This window comes from Ursus arctos, unplaced genomic scaffold (genome assembly GCF_023065955.2).
Source record: "Ursus arctos isolate Adak ecotype North America unplaced genomic scaffold, UrsArc2.0 scaffold_8, whole genome shotgun sequence".
In the NCBI taxonomy this organism is placed as follows: Eukaryota; Metazoa; Chordata; class Mammalia; order Carnivora; family Ursidae; genus Ursus; species Ursus arctos.
The window spans coordinates 11,124,066-11,139,133 of NW_026623100.1; the positions used below are offsets into that span (position 1 = coordinate 11,124,066).

The 15,068-nt window shown below is 40.9% G+C and overlaps 1 protein-coding gene across 12 annotated transcripts in view; it reads right to left on the reverse strand.

Moving 5' to 3' along the window:
* The window catches only part of VWA3B (von Willebrand factor A domain containing 3B), a 215,316-nt gene that overhangs the window by 30,863 nt on the left and 169,385 nt on the right, over window positions 1-15,068 (reverse strand). For all 12 annotated transcript variants that reach the window (XR_007190847.2, XR_006408145.3, XR_006408143.3 and 9 more), the window contains one exon: window positions 10,921-11,125. Coding sequence is in view for 9 of the 12 variants with exons in the window: in XM_044378496.3 (XP_044234431.2) it covers window positions 10,921-11,125 (205 nt within the window). In the remaining 3 variants the exon portion in view is untranslated. The remainder of the gene's footprint in view (window positions 1-10,920; window positions 11,126-15,068) is intronic.

A 15,068-nucleotide genomic window follows, 5' to 3' on the forward strand; every position in this document is an offset into this window, starting at 1 on the left:
TTTCTTGGGGTTTTTCCCCTCTTTTTGTATTAGTTTCACAGGGAGAATTTAATGATTCATCAGTTGCATGTAACACCCAGTGTTCATCACATCTGGTGCCCTCCTTAATGCCTACTACCCAATTATCCCTTACCCCACCTCCCACTCCAGCAACCTTCAATTTATTTCCTAGACTTCAGCATCTCTTATGTTTGCCTCCCTCTCAACTTTCATCTTACTTTATTTTTCCTTCCCTTCCCCATGTTCATCTGTTTTGTTTCTTAAATTCCACATATGAGTGAAATCATAGGGTATTTGTCCTTCTCTTACTTATTTTGCAAAGAAATCTATGGAGGACAAGAGTCAGAAGGGGTAGAGAGTGAAAACAAAAATGCTAGCAATAAATAAGGCAACATATCTCTAGGTTTAGGTGCATGAGAATTGTCGCATGTGAGTCTCAGTGGGGAAGTCAGATGGGCAATGATACTGTCAGTGGGGATGCTGTCCACTGGGTAATTTGATTTTGCCTTGTTTCTAAAATTCAGAGAATCCAATTCATTTCCTTGTCAGATTCAATTACCAGGTGATGTAGAACAGGATCCAAAATGGTGCCACCCTCCTTTCATTTATTATTTAATTTTGAAGTCATGTTTTCAGGTTTGCATTTGTGGGAAGTGAAGTTACTAAATGTTTGATACTTTAAAATTTTCCACGCATTTCTACAACTTAAATAGAACTAGTCTTTGGCTCCAAATCTTTTGAAACCACTACTAAATATTTTTTTTTCTGCCCCAAATCATTGAACTGCTGACACCCAGCAGCTCCAACATGCTTCTCTGTCCATGTCTTGTCTTTAAGACCAACTAAAGTCTGTGATCGCTGTAATCAAGATAAGACTTACAGTATCTTGTATGGTTTGACCTTTCCTCTGTCTAGGATACCTAAATATAAGACCAGAACATTTGCAAACTGTCTCTGTAAATAATTCAACTCCCTTTAAAACCTTGGTGAAAAGGACAGGGCCAGCCCGGAGTATTTGCTGACCTTCACCAATCTTTGTCCTCAGCTAGATTTTGAGGGATGTCCTCTCCCCTGAGAATACCTAGGATCTGCATCCCTTTTATAAATGGGTTCTGGGAAGAGAATGAGGAGACCTTATAGGAAAATGTGTATCACAAGTGGCCAACTCCTGCCCAGCCCCTCTTGGCCATGGAGTGACCACCCGAGTAAATGAGTCAGAGAGCTTCATGTGCTTCCCTTCCCAAGGCATCTGCATTTTAACATGAGGCAAACCACCACACTGAAGGAGTGAAGCTCTAAGGGGAATTTCCTGCCTCAGCTCTGCCCTTCTGAGGAGGAAGCTAAGCCCTCTTATAAGACCTCTCAGGAGCACAGCAGCTCAGCCCTGGGGCCCATGGGGACACTAACGATACTGCATGTGAATCCAAGGCTTAAGGAGAACACTGTGGCCAGGCAGACATACAGAGGGAATTATTATCCCCTGTGAGGAGTCTTGGACACCTAGCTTTGCTTTAAAATCCAAAGGGGGTTGGAGAATGCTTTACTGGAGTTGTTTTCTCCTTCTTCCTCAGGGAATAGTGTAACTTTAGAAAACACACCATGAGAAACAAACATCCCCAGAACTTAGATGCAGTTTTCATTTCCCTCTGCTGAGGGTTGCTTCCGGAGCAGATCACTGATTGGCTGAGCTGCCTGGCTTTAACTCTCCTCCCAGTTTGTGGTTCTTGTGCAGTGTGTGTGTGGCTCCTTAGGAAGCACAGGAAACCAGTCACAGGATGAAGCCCTGAACCACAAAACAGTCCTCCGCTCCCTAATACCGTGCCGTGCTGGGGTATGGAGTTAACCACTCTGAAAGTAAAGTCTCCAATAAATGTTAATCAATAGCAAATCAAAGGGCTTTTGTGGGGGGAAAAATGAATTTTCTTTTCTTCTTCTTCTCCTCCTCCTCCCCTCCCCCCTTCTTCTTTCTTTGGTGGTGGCAAAGGAACCTAATATATATGCATTAGATGCTGCATAAAATTATTTTCCAAGTGAAAAGTAAACTTGTAACATCTTCTCAGGGAATATTTCTTCATTGCTCTTTCAGGAAAAAAAAAAAAGAGAGAAAAATTTGAAATGTTTTAAGCATTTAAATCTGAAAATTACCACAGCTTTGTAAGCTGTAATTCAGATGCTACTGATTCAGTTATCCATATGTTGCTACTCCAGAGATGAACAAAAGCCATATACTGGAGCCACTTTTGTGTCACTGCCTGGAATGTGGACCACAACCAGCTATCTACTATATACAAATATATATCTCACTCAAGGCTACAGTATAAAAATAAATGCTGGGTCTTTAAGAAAAATTTTCAAGACATCTCTGCTGGTTACTCTGGTCCACCCACCTGCCCCCAAATCCATTCTGCCCTGCCCTGCTCCCTGCCCCAGGAAGCTGACCCCCCCATGGAAAACACCACCTGAATTATTTCCCTTGCTGGCAGGCTTCTGGGCAGGATGAGCCAATGGCAGGCAGAAGGTCAGAGGGCAGCAGGAAGAGGAAAGACTGGGGTATTGGTTCCATGCTCCTTCCCTGCCCTTTGTCTCTCTAGAACTACCTCCCATTCCTGCTAGTGGACTTAGCTCTCACAGGACTCCAGGAGCACCATTTCCTTCCACCCTTTCAAGTCTAGGAGTGGTGGCAACTTCCTACTATTGCTAGTCACTGGGGGCCCCAAATCCCATTGGCTGCCTTAGACCTACATCCACCTCTATGAACAGTCCCTTTATTAACGTTTCTTCACTTGAACTGACTGAATGAGATTCTGTTTCCTCCTGGATCCTACTGATAAGCTCTCCACACTCAGTTCTCCTCCAGATGGGGAGGTCAATGACCATCCCTGAACTTGCTGAGGATAGAATTTATGCCTATGAGAAAAAACCTAGGCAGGACAATGCTGAGGTCTGCCCAGCTAAAACCTCCAGCAAAGAAGGTTGTCTTTAGCTATAGAATGAAAAGACAATCTGGCAGTGATTTCTGTCACCTCAGGGATTCCCTAGAGCTGATACCCACCTTCCCACTCCTGAACATCAGGATCCCAGGCAGAAAACTTTTTAGATAATATTTAAACTTGGTGGGAGTTTTCTCTTCCCTTCTTTTAATTCCCTCCAATGACTGGTATTCCTGAGTGAGATTCTCTCCTTAAGACCCCAGCTAACTGTGGCACAATCATGAGGCTGGCAGCACTCCCCCTTCAGCACCCCTTCCTGTCCCATCAGTGCACCTCACTCTGACACTTTAGCCCCACTGGGCCACATCTCCTACCATCATCCCTCAAGAGTCCATTTGGGGTCTCTTTTCCAGGTGTTAACTTACCTCCATGGTGCTGGTATCCTTGTGCATGGTCATTCTTTCTGTGATGGCAACATCAATGATGCCCAACCCAGACTTGTTATTTCTCCACCACCAAAACAGGGGATCTTAGGTGCTGCTGAAGAACAATTCACAGTCCCTAGAGAGTCAGTCTTCCTACCAGACTCAAGTATCAGCAGAACAGACTCAAGTTTTTCTAGGGGAATGAGGAAGGCTGACTAGTTGTAAAGGGTTATCGTGGGAGGCTTCCCTTCTCCCTTTAAAGAGGAAATATTAAGAACTGTAAAATGCAAGAACAACAACAGGTCCAACCATTATTTGGGAGCAAATATAATAGCTCTACTTATTCTGATTCCATTTTATACAACTCAAAGAAATTTCTCTCTAAATCTTCCCAACTTCCTCCCAGTGTCAAAGTCACTGTTTTCCCGACAATGTTTTCCTTTTTTTAAAATGTTTTTTTATTATATTATGTTAGTCACCATACAGTACATCCCTGGTTTTTGATGTAAAGTTTGATGATTCATTAGTTGCGTATAACACCCATTGCACCATGCAATACGTGCCCTCCTTACTACCCATCACCAGCCTATCCCATTCCCCCACCTCCCTCCCCTCTGAAGCCCTCAGTTTGTTTCTCAGAGTCCATAGTCTCTCATGCTTCATTCCCCCTTCTTATCGTGGTCCATATATACAATGAAATATTACTCAGCTACCAAAAAGAACAATTTCTCAACATTTGCTGCAACATGGACGGCACTGGAGGAGATAATGCTAAGTGAAATAAGTCAAGCAGAGAAAGACAATTATCATATGGTTCCTCTCATCTATGGAACATAAGAACTAGGAAGATTGGTAGGGGAAGAAAGGGATAAAGAAATAGGGGTAATCCGACAATGTTTTCCAATCCAAATGTTCTCTCTCCTTCCCTCATTCTCCCAGTTCCACCTCACCCAGCCTCACCTACATCTTTCCCCAACACTCTTTCTCCTGGGTAGTTTTTCAGAGTGGAGGACTCAATGCACCATCCCTAAAGACCATGGGTTCCAGGTTCTTTACCTGTCACAACTGGAGAAATAACCATGTGTGGCTACATACAGATATATTTCCAAGACCCCTTTAGGGTTGCTTACAGATGCTTCACAAAATTTTCTGCCTCCAAATTTTCCAAGAGAGTCAAGGTTATAAGTGTTGAGAGCCTATTGGATCTTTCCGGGCCTGGGTCCTAAAGGATTTGCTCTGGAGAATAATCCTTATGTAGTAAGGAAATGTTGTAGGATAGCATGGCTGTGCCTAGACCAAGCTCCCAGGGAGAACTATGGAAGGTTAATTATAATTCAGATGCCCAGTGGTGATTTCCACCATAGCACAGCTTTGATTGGCCAATGATGGTGAAATTTGCAATCATGGCAATAGGAGGGGAGTGAGCAGAGGGAGTTTTCAAGGGGAATTTAAAATTTTAGACTTCAGATTTTTCCTTTCATTATGTCAGGTGAACCAAGCACCTGTCTCTAGGGACACCACAAAACTAGTGGGTTAAGGAAATAGGGTAAGCAATTCTTCAGTCAAGCATGGAATGTAACCACGGTGGGCAGAGCAGGTGGAATGATGGTTCTCCCCTCAGGTTCGATCCTGGGGCCAGCAAAGGAATGTCAGTCAAAGCCTGAGTGGAAAAACCAAGGTACAGGCACCAACATATGCAGCTACTTCTCCCCACATCTGATCCTTACCAACAGAAAAATCACAAAGCTGTCCCAAACTCAGGAACCAGTGGGATGACTACGTATCAGAGAACCAAAGACATCCACACTCCATATCACACCCTGGTGTGGACCAAGTGGACTAAAGTGACCACTGGCCAATCCCTTCTGACTGTGTGCGGGTATTTCTAATTGGATCCCCATTCCTAACAAACTTTGATCACCTTTTGCTACATGTTGTCAATAAACTATAGGGGACCTTAATAAATAATAGATGGTTTCTTGCTCTCCAATTTACAATCACTGATCAACATCTTTGGCCTTTGCTAAAAGAATTTATAATCAGGGGTGCCTGGGTGTCTCAGTTGTTAAGCGTCTGCCTTTGGCTCAGGTCATGATCCCAGGGTCCTGGGATGAAGTCCCGCATCAGGTTCCCTGCTCAGCGGGAAGCCTGCTTCTCCCTCTCCCTCTCCCACTTCCCCTGCTTGTGTTCCCTCTCTCATTGACTCGCTCTGTCAAATAAATAAAATCCTTAAAAAAAATAATTTATAATCAGACTATATTTATATACAAATCAGTAAAAATGACTTTCATCTGTGATGAATTTTCACCCCAGGGTCTCACAAGCCCTTGCAATCTTGAGCTTTGGTCCTAACCGATATTTTTCAAATTAGGAGACAGAGATCTGTTAGTGGGTCATGAAGTCAAACCAGTGGGGCATGGCAGAAATAGAATTAAAGTATCTCATAATACACCATACATGGTGAGGAGAAGTATCATTTTAATAATATACAAAATATCCCATTGCTGAGGGCCATGCCAAAAGTGGAAAGAACTCTGAAGATAAGATGCTAAGTATGAGCCCCCCACCACACACAATTTATTACTTGTGGATAACTGTCCTGGGCACGTGGACACTTCCCAGAACAGACAGTGGGGTCTTTGCATACCCTGTGTGGGGACAGGGCAGTGAAAGAAAACCTTAGCCCCTGACCAAGAAGGGGGCAGCAGCGGATGCATCAATATCATTACATACACTAAATTTTTTCTTTCACTCTGGCTCGTGCCTCAAGTTTCTCACCATCTCTTCCTCCTTTCCTTCCCTATGAAGATCTTGAAACCAAATCTTCACTTCCTATACTTAGTTTCTTCAGGTCTACCCACTCCTCTACCCGCTGCAAACTGGCTTCTGCTCCCACAATTCTACTGAAATTATTCTCACTAAGATCACTACTGATCTGCTTGCCAAATCAAATGGCTTGGAGACATCCTTCTGTATGACTTTTCAAAACTCCTCAGTAGAAACTTTAACAATGGATACAGCAATAGTGGGTAAAACCTGTTGAGTGAATTTATTGTTGAGCCCGCAGTGCTGCACACTGCCCTAAGCACACAACGTGCATTTTCTTACAACCACTTTTCGGTAGGTGCTTTTTTATTTTAAAGATGAGGAAACTAGGCTTAGGGGGCCTACATAAGGCCACAGAACTAGAAATTTGCAGGTGAGACTATACTCAGGCCTGTGACTCCAGATCCAGGGTTCTGTCCACCTCTCCTTGGGCTCTCACATCACGTACTCTATTCTGAACCCCCTGCTCCTCTAACTTTCCTGTTTTCATCCCTTCCACTGTCTCTTCTCTCAGCACCTCAAATGACCTCCAAATTATCTCCTTAACTCAGACTTCCCTCCTGAGCTCCAAACATGTGGCCTTTCTCACCTGGATACCCCATGGACACCCAAGAATCAAGAAGACCTAAAATGAATTACCTTTCCCTGAAAATATGCTCTTCTTCTTACTGTACCTCTTCCTCTTGTTCATTCTTTCATTTATTCATTCAAATACTTATGAGTATTCGGTACCAAGCACTAGTCTAGACACTGGGAGTACCTAGAATACAGAGAACCAAGTCCCACCCTCATTCTAGCAGGGAAGACAGATCATAAACAAACACGTACATAATGTCAAGTGAAATGTGTTATGAAGAAAACACAAATGTGGTCAGGGGTTAGAGAATGACAGGGTGTTTAGATGGGCTGGCCAGGGAACATCTGTGTCCCTGAGGAGCAGAAATGACACAGAAGGGTTAACACTGCCTGCTTCCCCCGGGTCCAAGACAGAAAGTTTTTGGGTATCCTTAGCTTTGCCTTCTGGCTCACCCCACACATTCACTTTCTACCAGCTCATATCTCTTTTCTCTATTTCCTCCTCAGTCTTCTGGCTTAGCTCAGGACTCAAAACTGCTCAACAGTGTTGCACCCAGTTTGGCTCTCTCCCTTCTACACTGGGCCTCATCATGCTGCCAAAATATAAATCTGTTAATGTCTTCCACTTGCTGAAAATCCTTCCCTGGGTTTCCATTTCCAACAGGCACGAGTCCCTGATCCCAGGAGAGAATTCCAAGTCCCGTGCATTCCGGTGCCATCTTCCTTTCCTGTCTTGTCTCCTGCCATATCCCTGGTGAACATGCCATGTTCATCCCACTTCCCTGCCTCTGCATAAGCCGTTTCTTTCACTCGGAACATTTCTCACTTCCCAACCCTCAAATCCTACAAATCATTCCACACCAAACTTAACTATCCCCTCTGTAAAGCCTCCCCCAACTCCCCAGTTCACTTTTCCCCATCTTCCAGTTGGTCTGTGGGTGTGCCTCTGTTGTGACATTTCTAATTCTCTGCTAGAAGGATCTGGGTTTCATGCATTCAATAACTATTTGTCTAGTGTCCACTGTGTGCCAGGTGCCATTCTCAGGGCTGCAGATACAGCTACAAATAAAGTCGAACGAGGTCTCAGCTCTCGTGGAGGTTACATTCTGTTGCAGTAGATCTTCACTAGGCTGGGCCCATGTCTTCAATGCAGTTAACAGAGCCCATTTTGTGTCCAATGTATATTATCCCCTTGGGAGACCCCAAGTAGAGAGAAAAGAATGAGACAGGCTTTTCACTGCCTCTCGCCTGTGCCAGGCACAGGATCTGACCTGTGATAGGACGTGAACAAGTATTTTTGGATAAAAAAAAAATGATGGAAAGTATTTTTATTCCCACTTTGTGGGTAAGAGAATTAAAAAATCGAACAATTAATCCATATCTCATGAGCAATGAACATTTGATTTCCAGGATTCCAGACAAATCCAAGTAGAACACACTGTCTTTACTCTGAATCACTAGAGGCTTTTTTTTACTCCATCAGCAACACTTCCCATTTTTAAATGCAATATAAAGTATAGAAAAAAATAATGCTAACAGAGTCTGCCGTTAGGCACCGTCTCCACAGTTCAGTGTGGGCAAGTCCATCATCTGGGACTCATACTGGTCCTTCTCCCTGACTAGAATGAGGGTGGAGTGTGCCTGGTTGTGTGTTTAGGTACTTTAAGTGCCTAGAATAGTGCTTGGCACCTCATGGGAACTCATAAATATGTCAATGAAAAAAATGAAACAACAAAGAAGAGGCATGATGAAAAGAAGAGCAGATTTTCAGAGACAGGGAGTTAATTCACTTGTCTTCTTGATTCTTGGGTGCCCACAGGGCATCCAGTGAGGGGGGCCAACAGATAGCCATGTATTTGGAGGCATCAGATGGTGCCTCTCAAGGGAATACTGAACAATTCTTTGGGGGAAGTCACTTTGTTTGAATAACATTAATAGCCATAAGAGGTTTTGTGATAAAATTTTTGCATTCTGTAGAAAAGACAGCTTTCTACAATGGAGGGGGAAAGTGTGATTTGTAAGAAAAAATAAAATTAAAGAAAAACAAAACAAAACAAAACAGAACCAAAGCATCCAGGGCAGCAAATACAGACTGTAAAATCAAGCAAAGCCAATATTACTTAGCAAAGACTGAAACCAAAAAGGATGAATCTCAAAGGTCAGTTCTTTGGGTATATTTTTAGTGAATATATACTGAATATACCAAAATTACACAGAATTCAGTAATACTTCAAATGATCTATTCCAGCTCTATACACACTCACACACAGTCAGAAAGAGGGTGTTATATTGGCGATAAGTATTTACAGCGCAAAATATTCATGCCCTTTGAACCAAGGATCCCACTCCTAGGAATTTGTCCTAACAAAATAAACCAAATACACCATAGAAGTCATTAATACATGTGAAAGAGAAGAAAACTGAAAAAATATCCCAAATATCTAACATTCAGTGAAGAATTAAATAAATCAGGGTATAATACACACCATGAAATATTATATAACCACCAAAAAAATCTGAAGATTCAGAAAAAACTGAGAAAGTGTATGAGATAGTGCCAAATAAAAAAGCAGAACATGACATTTTTCTAAAGAAGACATACAAATGGCCAACAGACACTTAAAGGTATGCTCAATATCACTAGTCATAAGGGAAATGCAAACTAAAACCACAAGGAGACATCATCTCACACCAGTGAGAACGGCTAGAATCAAAAAGACATGAAATAACAAGTGTTAGCAAGAGTGTGGAGAAAAAGGATTTCTCGTGAACTGTTAGTGGGAATGTAAATTGATGCAGCTACTATAGAAAGCAGTGTGGAGGTTCCTCAAATCATTAAAAATAGAATTACCGTAGGATCTTTACCCAGAGAAAACAAAAACACTCATTCAAAAAGATACACGCACCTCTACGTTTATCGCAGTATTACTTACAATAGCCAAGATTCAGAAGCAACCCGAGTGTCCATTGATAGATGAATGGATAAAGAAGATGTGGTGTATATATATATTATATACACATACACATATACATACAGTGGAATATTACTCAGCCATAAAAAAGAACGAGATCTTGCCATCTGTGACAACATGGATGGACCGAGAGGGTACTATGCTAAGTGAAATAAGTCAGACAAAGAAAGACAAATATCGTATGATTTTACTTGTATGTGGAATCTAAAAAACAACAAATGAACAAACAAAAAGAAGCAGAAACAGACCAATAAATACAGAGAACAAACTGGTGGTGGCCAGAGGGAAGGGGATGGGTAGAGTGGGTGAAGGGGAGTGGGAGGTACAGGCTTCCAGTTAGGGACTGAATGAGTCCTGGGGATAAAACTTACAGCACAGGGAATACATTGTATTGTAGTGTACTGTAACGGCCCTGTAATAGTGTTGTGTGGTGGTAGACAGTAGCTACACGGTGCTGAGCACAGCAGAACGTATTAAATTGCCAAAGCACCATGTTGGTACTTGAAGCTTATGTAACATCATGTATCATCTATACTGCAATTAAAGAAAAAAGCAGAATATGAAATGATTATGGAGACTCTGCTTCTATGTAAAAAATTTACTCAAGGAGGGAAAGAAAGCTAAAAGTAAGTGATACAAAGTGGTAATAATAATGCAGTCAGATTATAAGATATTTTTTCTTTTTGAAAACTATCTTCTATTAATAATAATTTCTAACACTTATGGGGGGACTTTTCAATATGAAGTACTTTAAAAAGTCATTTTACTTTCAAAATAACCCTATGAGGCAGATATTAGTAATATTCCTATTTTACAGTTAAAAAAAAAAAACCCTTAGATTTAGAGAGAGAGAATAACTGGCCAGGATAACACAGGGATTAGGTGGCAGATCTGAGGCTAGACCCTGTCTGGCTCATATCAAATTTCGGGCCTTTGATCACTACATTATACTTCTGTTTAACTTTGCTTTTTAATTAAAAGTGTATTGTTTAAAAAAGAAGGCCATACTAAAACCAAATGGCATTTCCTTTCGTTGAAAAGAAGTCCTGACACTTTAACTGGGTTGGTTCTAACTCTTCTAGAAATCAGTGTGGAAGGGGGTAGAAGAGGACGAAGGAAGGCCAGTGCAGGGATGGCAATGACTTAGGACAGGAAGGAGGGAGGACATATAGATACCTCCATGGCACCCACCTCTCCTTGTGACGTGCTCAGGTGATTCTCCTTCTTGGCAGCCTCCTGGAGCTCCATGGCCTGTTGGATGTACATTTTCCCAGCTAGGATTTCATTTTCCAGCATTGACAGCTCCTTCAACGAAATAGGCCAATTCAACCGTTCTAATGCCCTGTTTAAAGCTGCCTTGTTTTCCAAGTACCGCATGGGCTTATATGCATCTAACCTAAAACGAAAAAAAGGAGGACAAAAAACAAAGAAAGTGATCTTAATAGAAAACATATGGAAAGACGATTTTTCAGTAAAACCTCCCCTGAGAACCATCTCTCAGACAGATGTCAGGTATCAGTTGACAGAATCACAGGCATACCCTCTTGTCCATCAGGACTGTGGTAGCTTGTGTGAGTTAAAAATAACCATCTCTGTGAATTATGGTAGACATTCTTCCCTATTACCTAATTTGATTATCTGATTTTGAAGAAGTTCAATATACATAACTTTTTTTTTTTTTCAATTTTTTGGCATATTTGGAACCCATTCCTTTCTCCCTAGGCCTAACATTTGACAGGAACAAAAATGAGCTTCAAAGAGATCTCACACCCTATGCCTAGCAGTAACTCTGGGAAACAGAGCAAAGCAAAGGGAGGGGAAGCAAATCAAAAGCCAAATATTTGCCTCAGCGCCGTAATTCTTCTACCAGCTCATTCTAGCTATTTTGATCTCCTCTCCTCCTTTTAAAAGCCTAAATAGGCCTAAACTTTCTGGGTTCATTGTTTTGGTACACAAAGAACTGATGACAAGTTTCTATGAGCTGATGAACCCAGGCTATGAGACTCCAGTGGAAGCCAGTGTCCTGTGATGGCCCAGGTCCTGGATACTTCCAGTCCAGCTACTGCTACATCAGACACTCCTGGAGGGGGAGAGAAAGAAAGGGAAGAAGAGGGAGAGAGGCGGGGGGGGGGGGGGTAGGAGGAAGAAAGAGAGAGAGGAAGGGAGAGAGAAGAGGGCATTTCATAATTATTCTCTTACTGATGAAAGGGTCACTTCCTTTAGATTTAGGGTGTTGGAAGAATACAGTGCAAACCCAGCACAACCACAGGACTCAATCCACAAGAACACCTGTCAGATAACAGCAAAAATTCTTACTAAAAAATCCAAATTGGAGTGATGTCAGCAAGATGGTGGACTAAGAAACCCCAGGCTCCCATTCCTCCCTAGGAGATACTGACTCATCAATATTTGGACCAAATTCCCTTTGTGAGAATTCCTGAAACCAGTGAAGAGGTCACAGCACTCCAGATGAACACAAAGCCAAGACGAATAGTGGATTAAAGTGGATAGAAAAGGCTGTTGCATTTTGCCTGGCCTAGGCCCCCTGCTTCCCTGGCATAGTGCAGTGCGGTTAGGAGAAAATTCCCAGGTCTTGGCTTCCCCCTCAGAAGGGAAAGAAAAGAGGAACATGCATCCAACATTCTGGCTTTTGGGGGGGCTTCCCAAGAGACTGGTTTCCATCTCATGTGATTCAGAGCACTGATGGGAATGGTGATATACTCTGAATACCATCTTAGGGGTAGCTAATAAAAAGGGGAGTTCCATGGCTTTGTTACAGCACCAGAGACACTGCAATATCAAAACAAGACACTAGAGGGAGCAAGAGATTATGGGCTCCTGAGAGAAAGGGGTACACCTCTTTTTAAATGAAAAATTACACACACAAGCCTAGAGAAGGCACACCCCAGAAAAGGTCTGAAAGATCCCCAGAGTCTCTAGCCCAGATGATTGGTGAAGATCGTTCCCTGTAAGAAGCTAGTCTATAAAGACTGGTAGACATACCAGTTTTTTTCAAATACTCAGATCTCTACTAAAGATTCTAAGGTATATAGAAAAACAGGGAAAGGTGGCCCAATCAAAGAACAAAATAGTCTCCAGAAATCTCTCCTAAAGAAATGAGAAATCTCTGAGCGACCTGACAAATAACTCAAAATAACTGTCCTAAGGATGTTCAGTGACCTCAAAGAGAACACAGCCAACTACATAAAATCAGGAAAATGTTGCATGAACAAAACTGAATATCAATAAAAATACAGAAACTATAAAAAAAGAACCAAAAAACTTCCAGATCTGAAGACTATAATAACTATGAAATGAAAAATTCACTAGAGAGGTTTAAAAGCAGACTTGATCAAGCAGAGGAAAAATCAGCAAATTATTACTACTTTAAGTCATAAATTGTTATAAGAGACAAAGAAGGACATCATATAATGATAAAAGGGTCAATCCACCAGGAACATATGACAATTATAAATATATATGCACCCAATGTCAGAGCTCCCAAATATATGACACAAACATTGACAGAAATGAAGGGAGAAATAATAAAAGTAGATTTCAATCCCAATTTTCAATGATTGGTAGAACCACCAGATAGCTGGTCAATAAGGAAAGAGTACTTGAACAAAACCATAGGCTAAATGGACCTAACAGATATATACAGAACACACCACCAGCCAACAGCAGGATACATATTCCTTGTATGTACACATGAAACATTCCCTGGGAGAGACCATATGTTAGGCTATAAAACAAGTGTTGAAAGTTTTCAAAATTGAAATCATTAAAAAAAAACTTCTCTAATCACAAAGGGACAAAATTAGAAATCAAGAGCCAATGGAAAACTAGTAAAATCCAGAAATACATGGAAATTAAACACCACACTCTTAAACAACCAACAGATCAAAGAAGAAATCACAAGGGAGATTAGAAAATTGGAATATATGAAAACGAGAAAACAAAATAACAAAATGTATGAAATACTGTAAAAGCAGTACTAAGAAAAAAATTTATTGTGTTAAACGGTTACATCAAAAAAGAAGAAATATCTCAAATCAACAACCTAACCTTACATCTGAAGGAAGTGGAAAAAGGAAGAACTAAATCGGAAGTTAGTAGAAGGAAGGAAATAATTAAGATTAGAGCAGAAATAAGTAAAATACAGTACAGAAAAATGAAAGAAAAAAATCAGTGAAACTAATAATTTACTTTTGGAAAGAACAACAAAACTGATAAATGCCCAGCTGGATTAACTGTAAAAGAGAGAAGACTCACATAACCAGAATCAGAAAAGGGGGACACTATAACTAATGTCGCAGAAATAAAAGAGATTATGAGAGACTACTATGATCAGTTATACACCAACGAATTGGATAACCTAGAAGAATGGATCCATTCCTAGAAACATATAATCATCTAAGACTGAATCGTGAAGAAATAAAAAAATCTGAACAGACCTATTCCTAGAAAGGAGATTGAATCAGTGAGCAAATACCTTCCAACAGATATAAGCCTAGCACCAAATGGCTTCGTGGGAGAATTCTACCAAGTATTTAAAGAATTAACACCAATCCTCCTTGAATACTTCCAAAAATTGCAGAGGAGGGTACATTTCCAGATTCATTCTATGAAGCCAGCATTTCCCCATACCAATACCAGACAAAAATACTACAAGAAAAGAAAACTACAGACCAATATCCCTTATGAACATTGATGCAAAAATCCTCAACAACATACTAGCAAACCAAATTTAACAGCACATTAAAAGGATTATACACCATTAAAAGTGAGATTTACTGCTAGAATTCAAGGATGGTTCAACATACAAAAATCAATGTGCTGTATCACATTAACAGAATGAAGGAAGAAAAAACCCTCTTGGTCATTTCAAGTGATGCAGGAAAATCATTTCACAAAATTCAACACGCTTTCATGGGGGAAAAAAAAAAGACACTCAACAAACCAGAAATAGAAGGAAACTACCTCAACACAAGAAAGGCCTCATATGAAAGGCCCACAGCTGGTATCATCCTCAACAGTGAAAAACTGGAAGCTTTTCCTCTCAGATAAGGAACAAGGCAAGGATGTCCACTCTCACTCTTTTTATTCGGCAAAGTACCGAAAGTCCTATCCAGAGAAATTGGCAAGAGAAAGAAATAAATACATCCAAACTAGAAAGAAGTAAAATTACATCTGTTCACATATGGCATGATTTTATATGTAGAAAACCCTAAAGATTCCATAAAAATACTGTTAGAACTAATAAATAAATTCAACAAAGTAGCAAGATGAAATATCAACACAGAAAAATCAGTTGCAATTCTATACACTAGTAATGC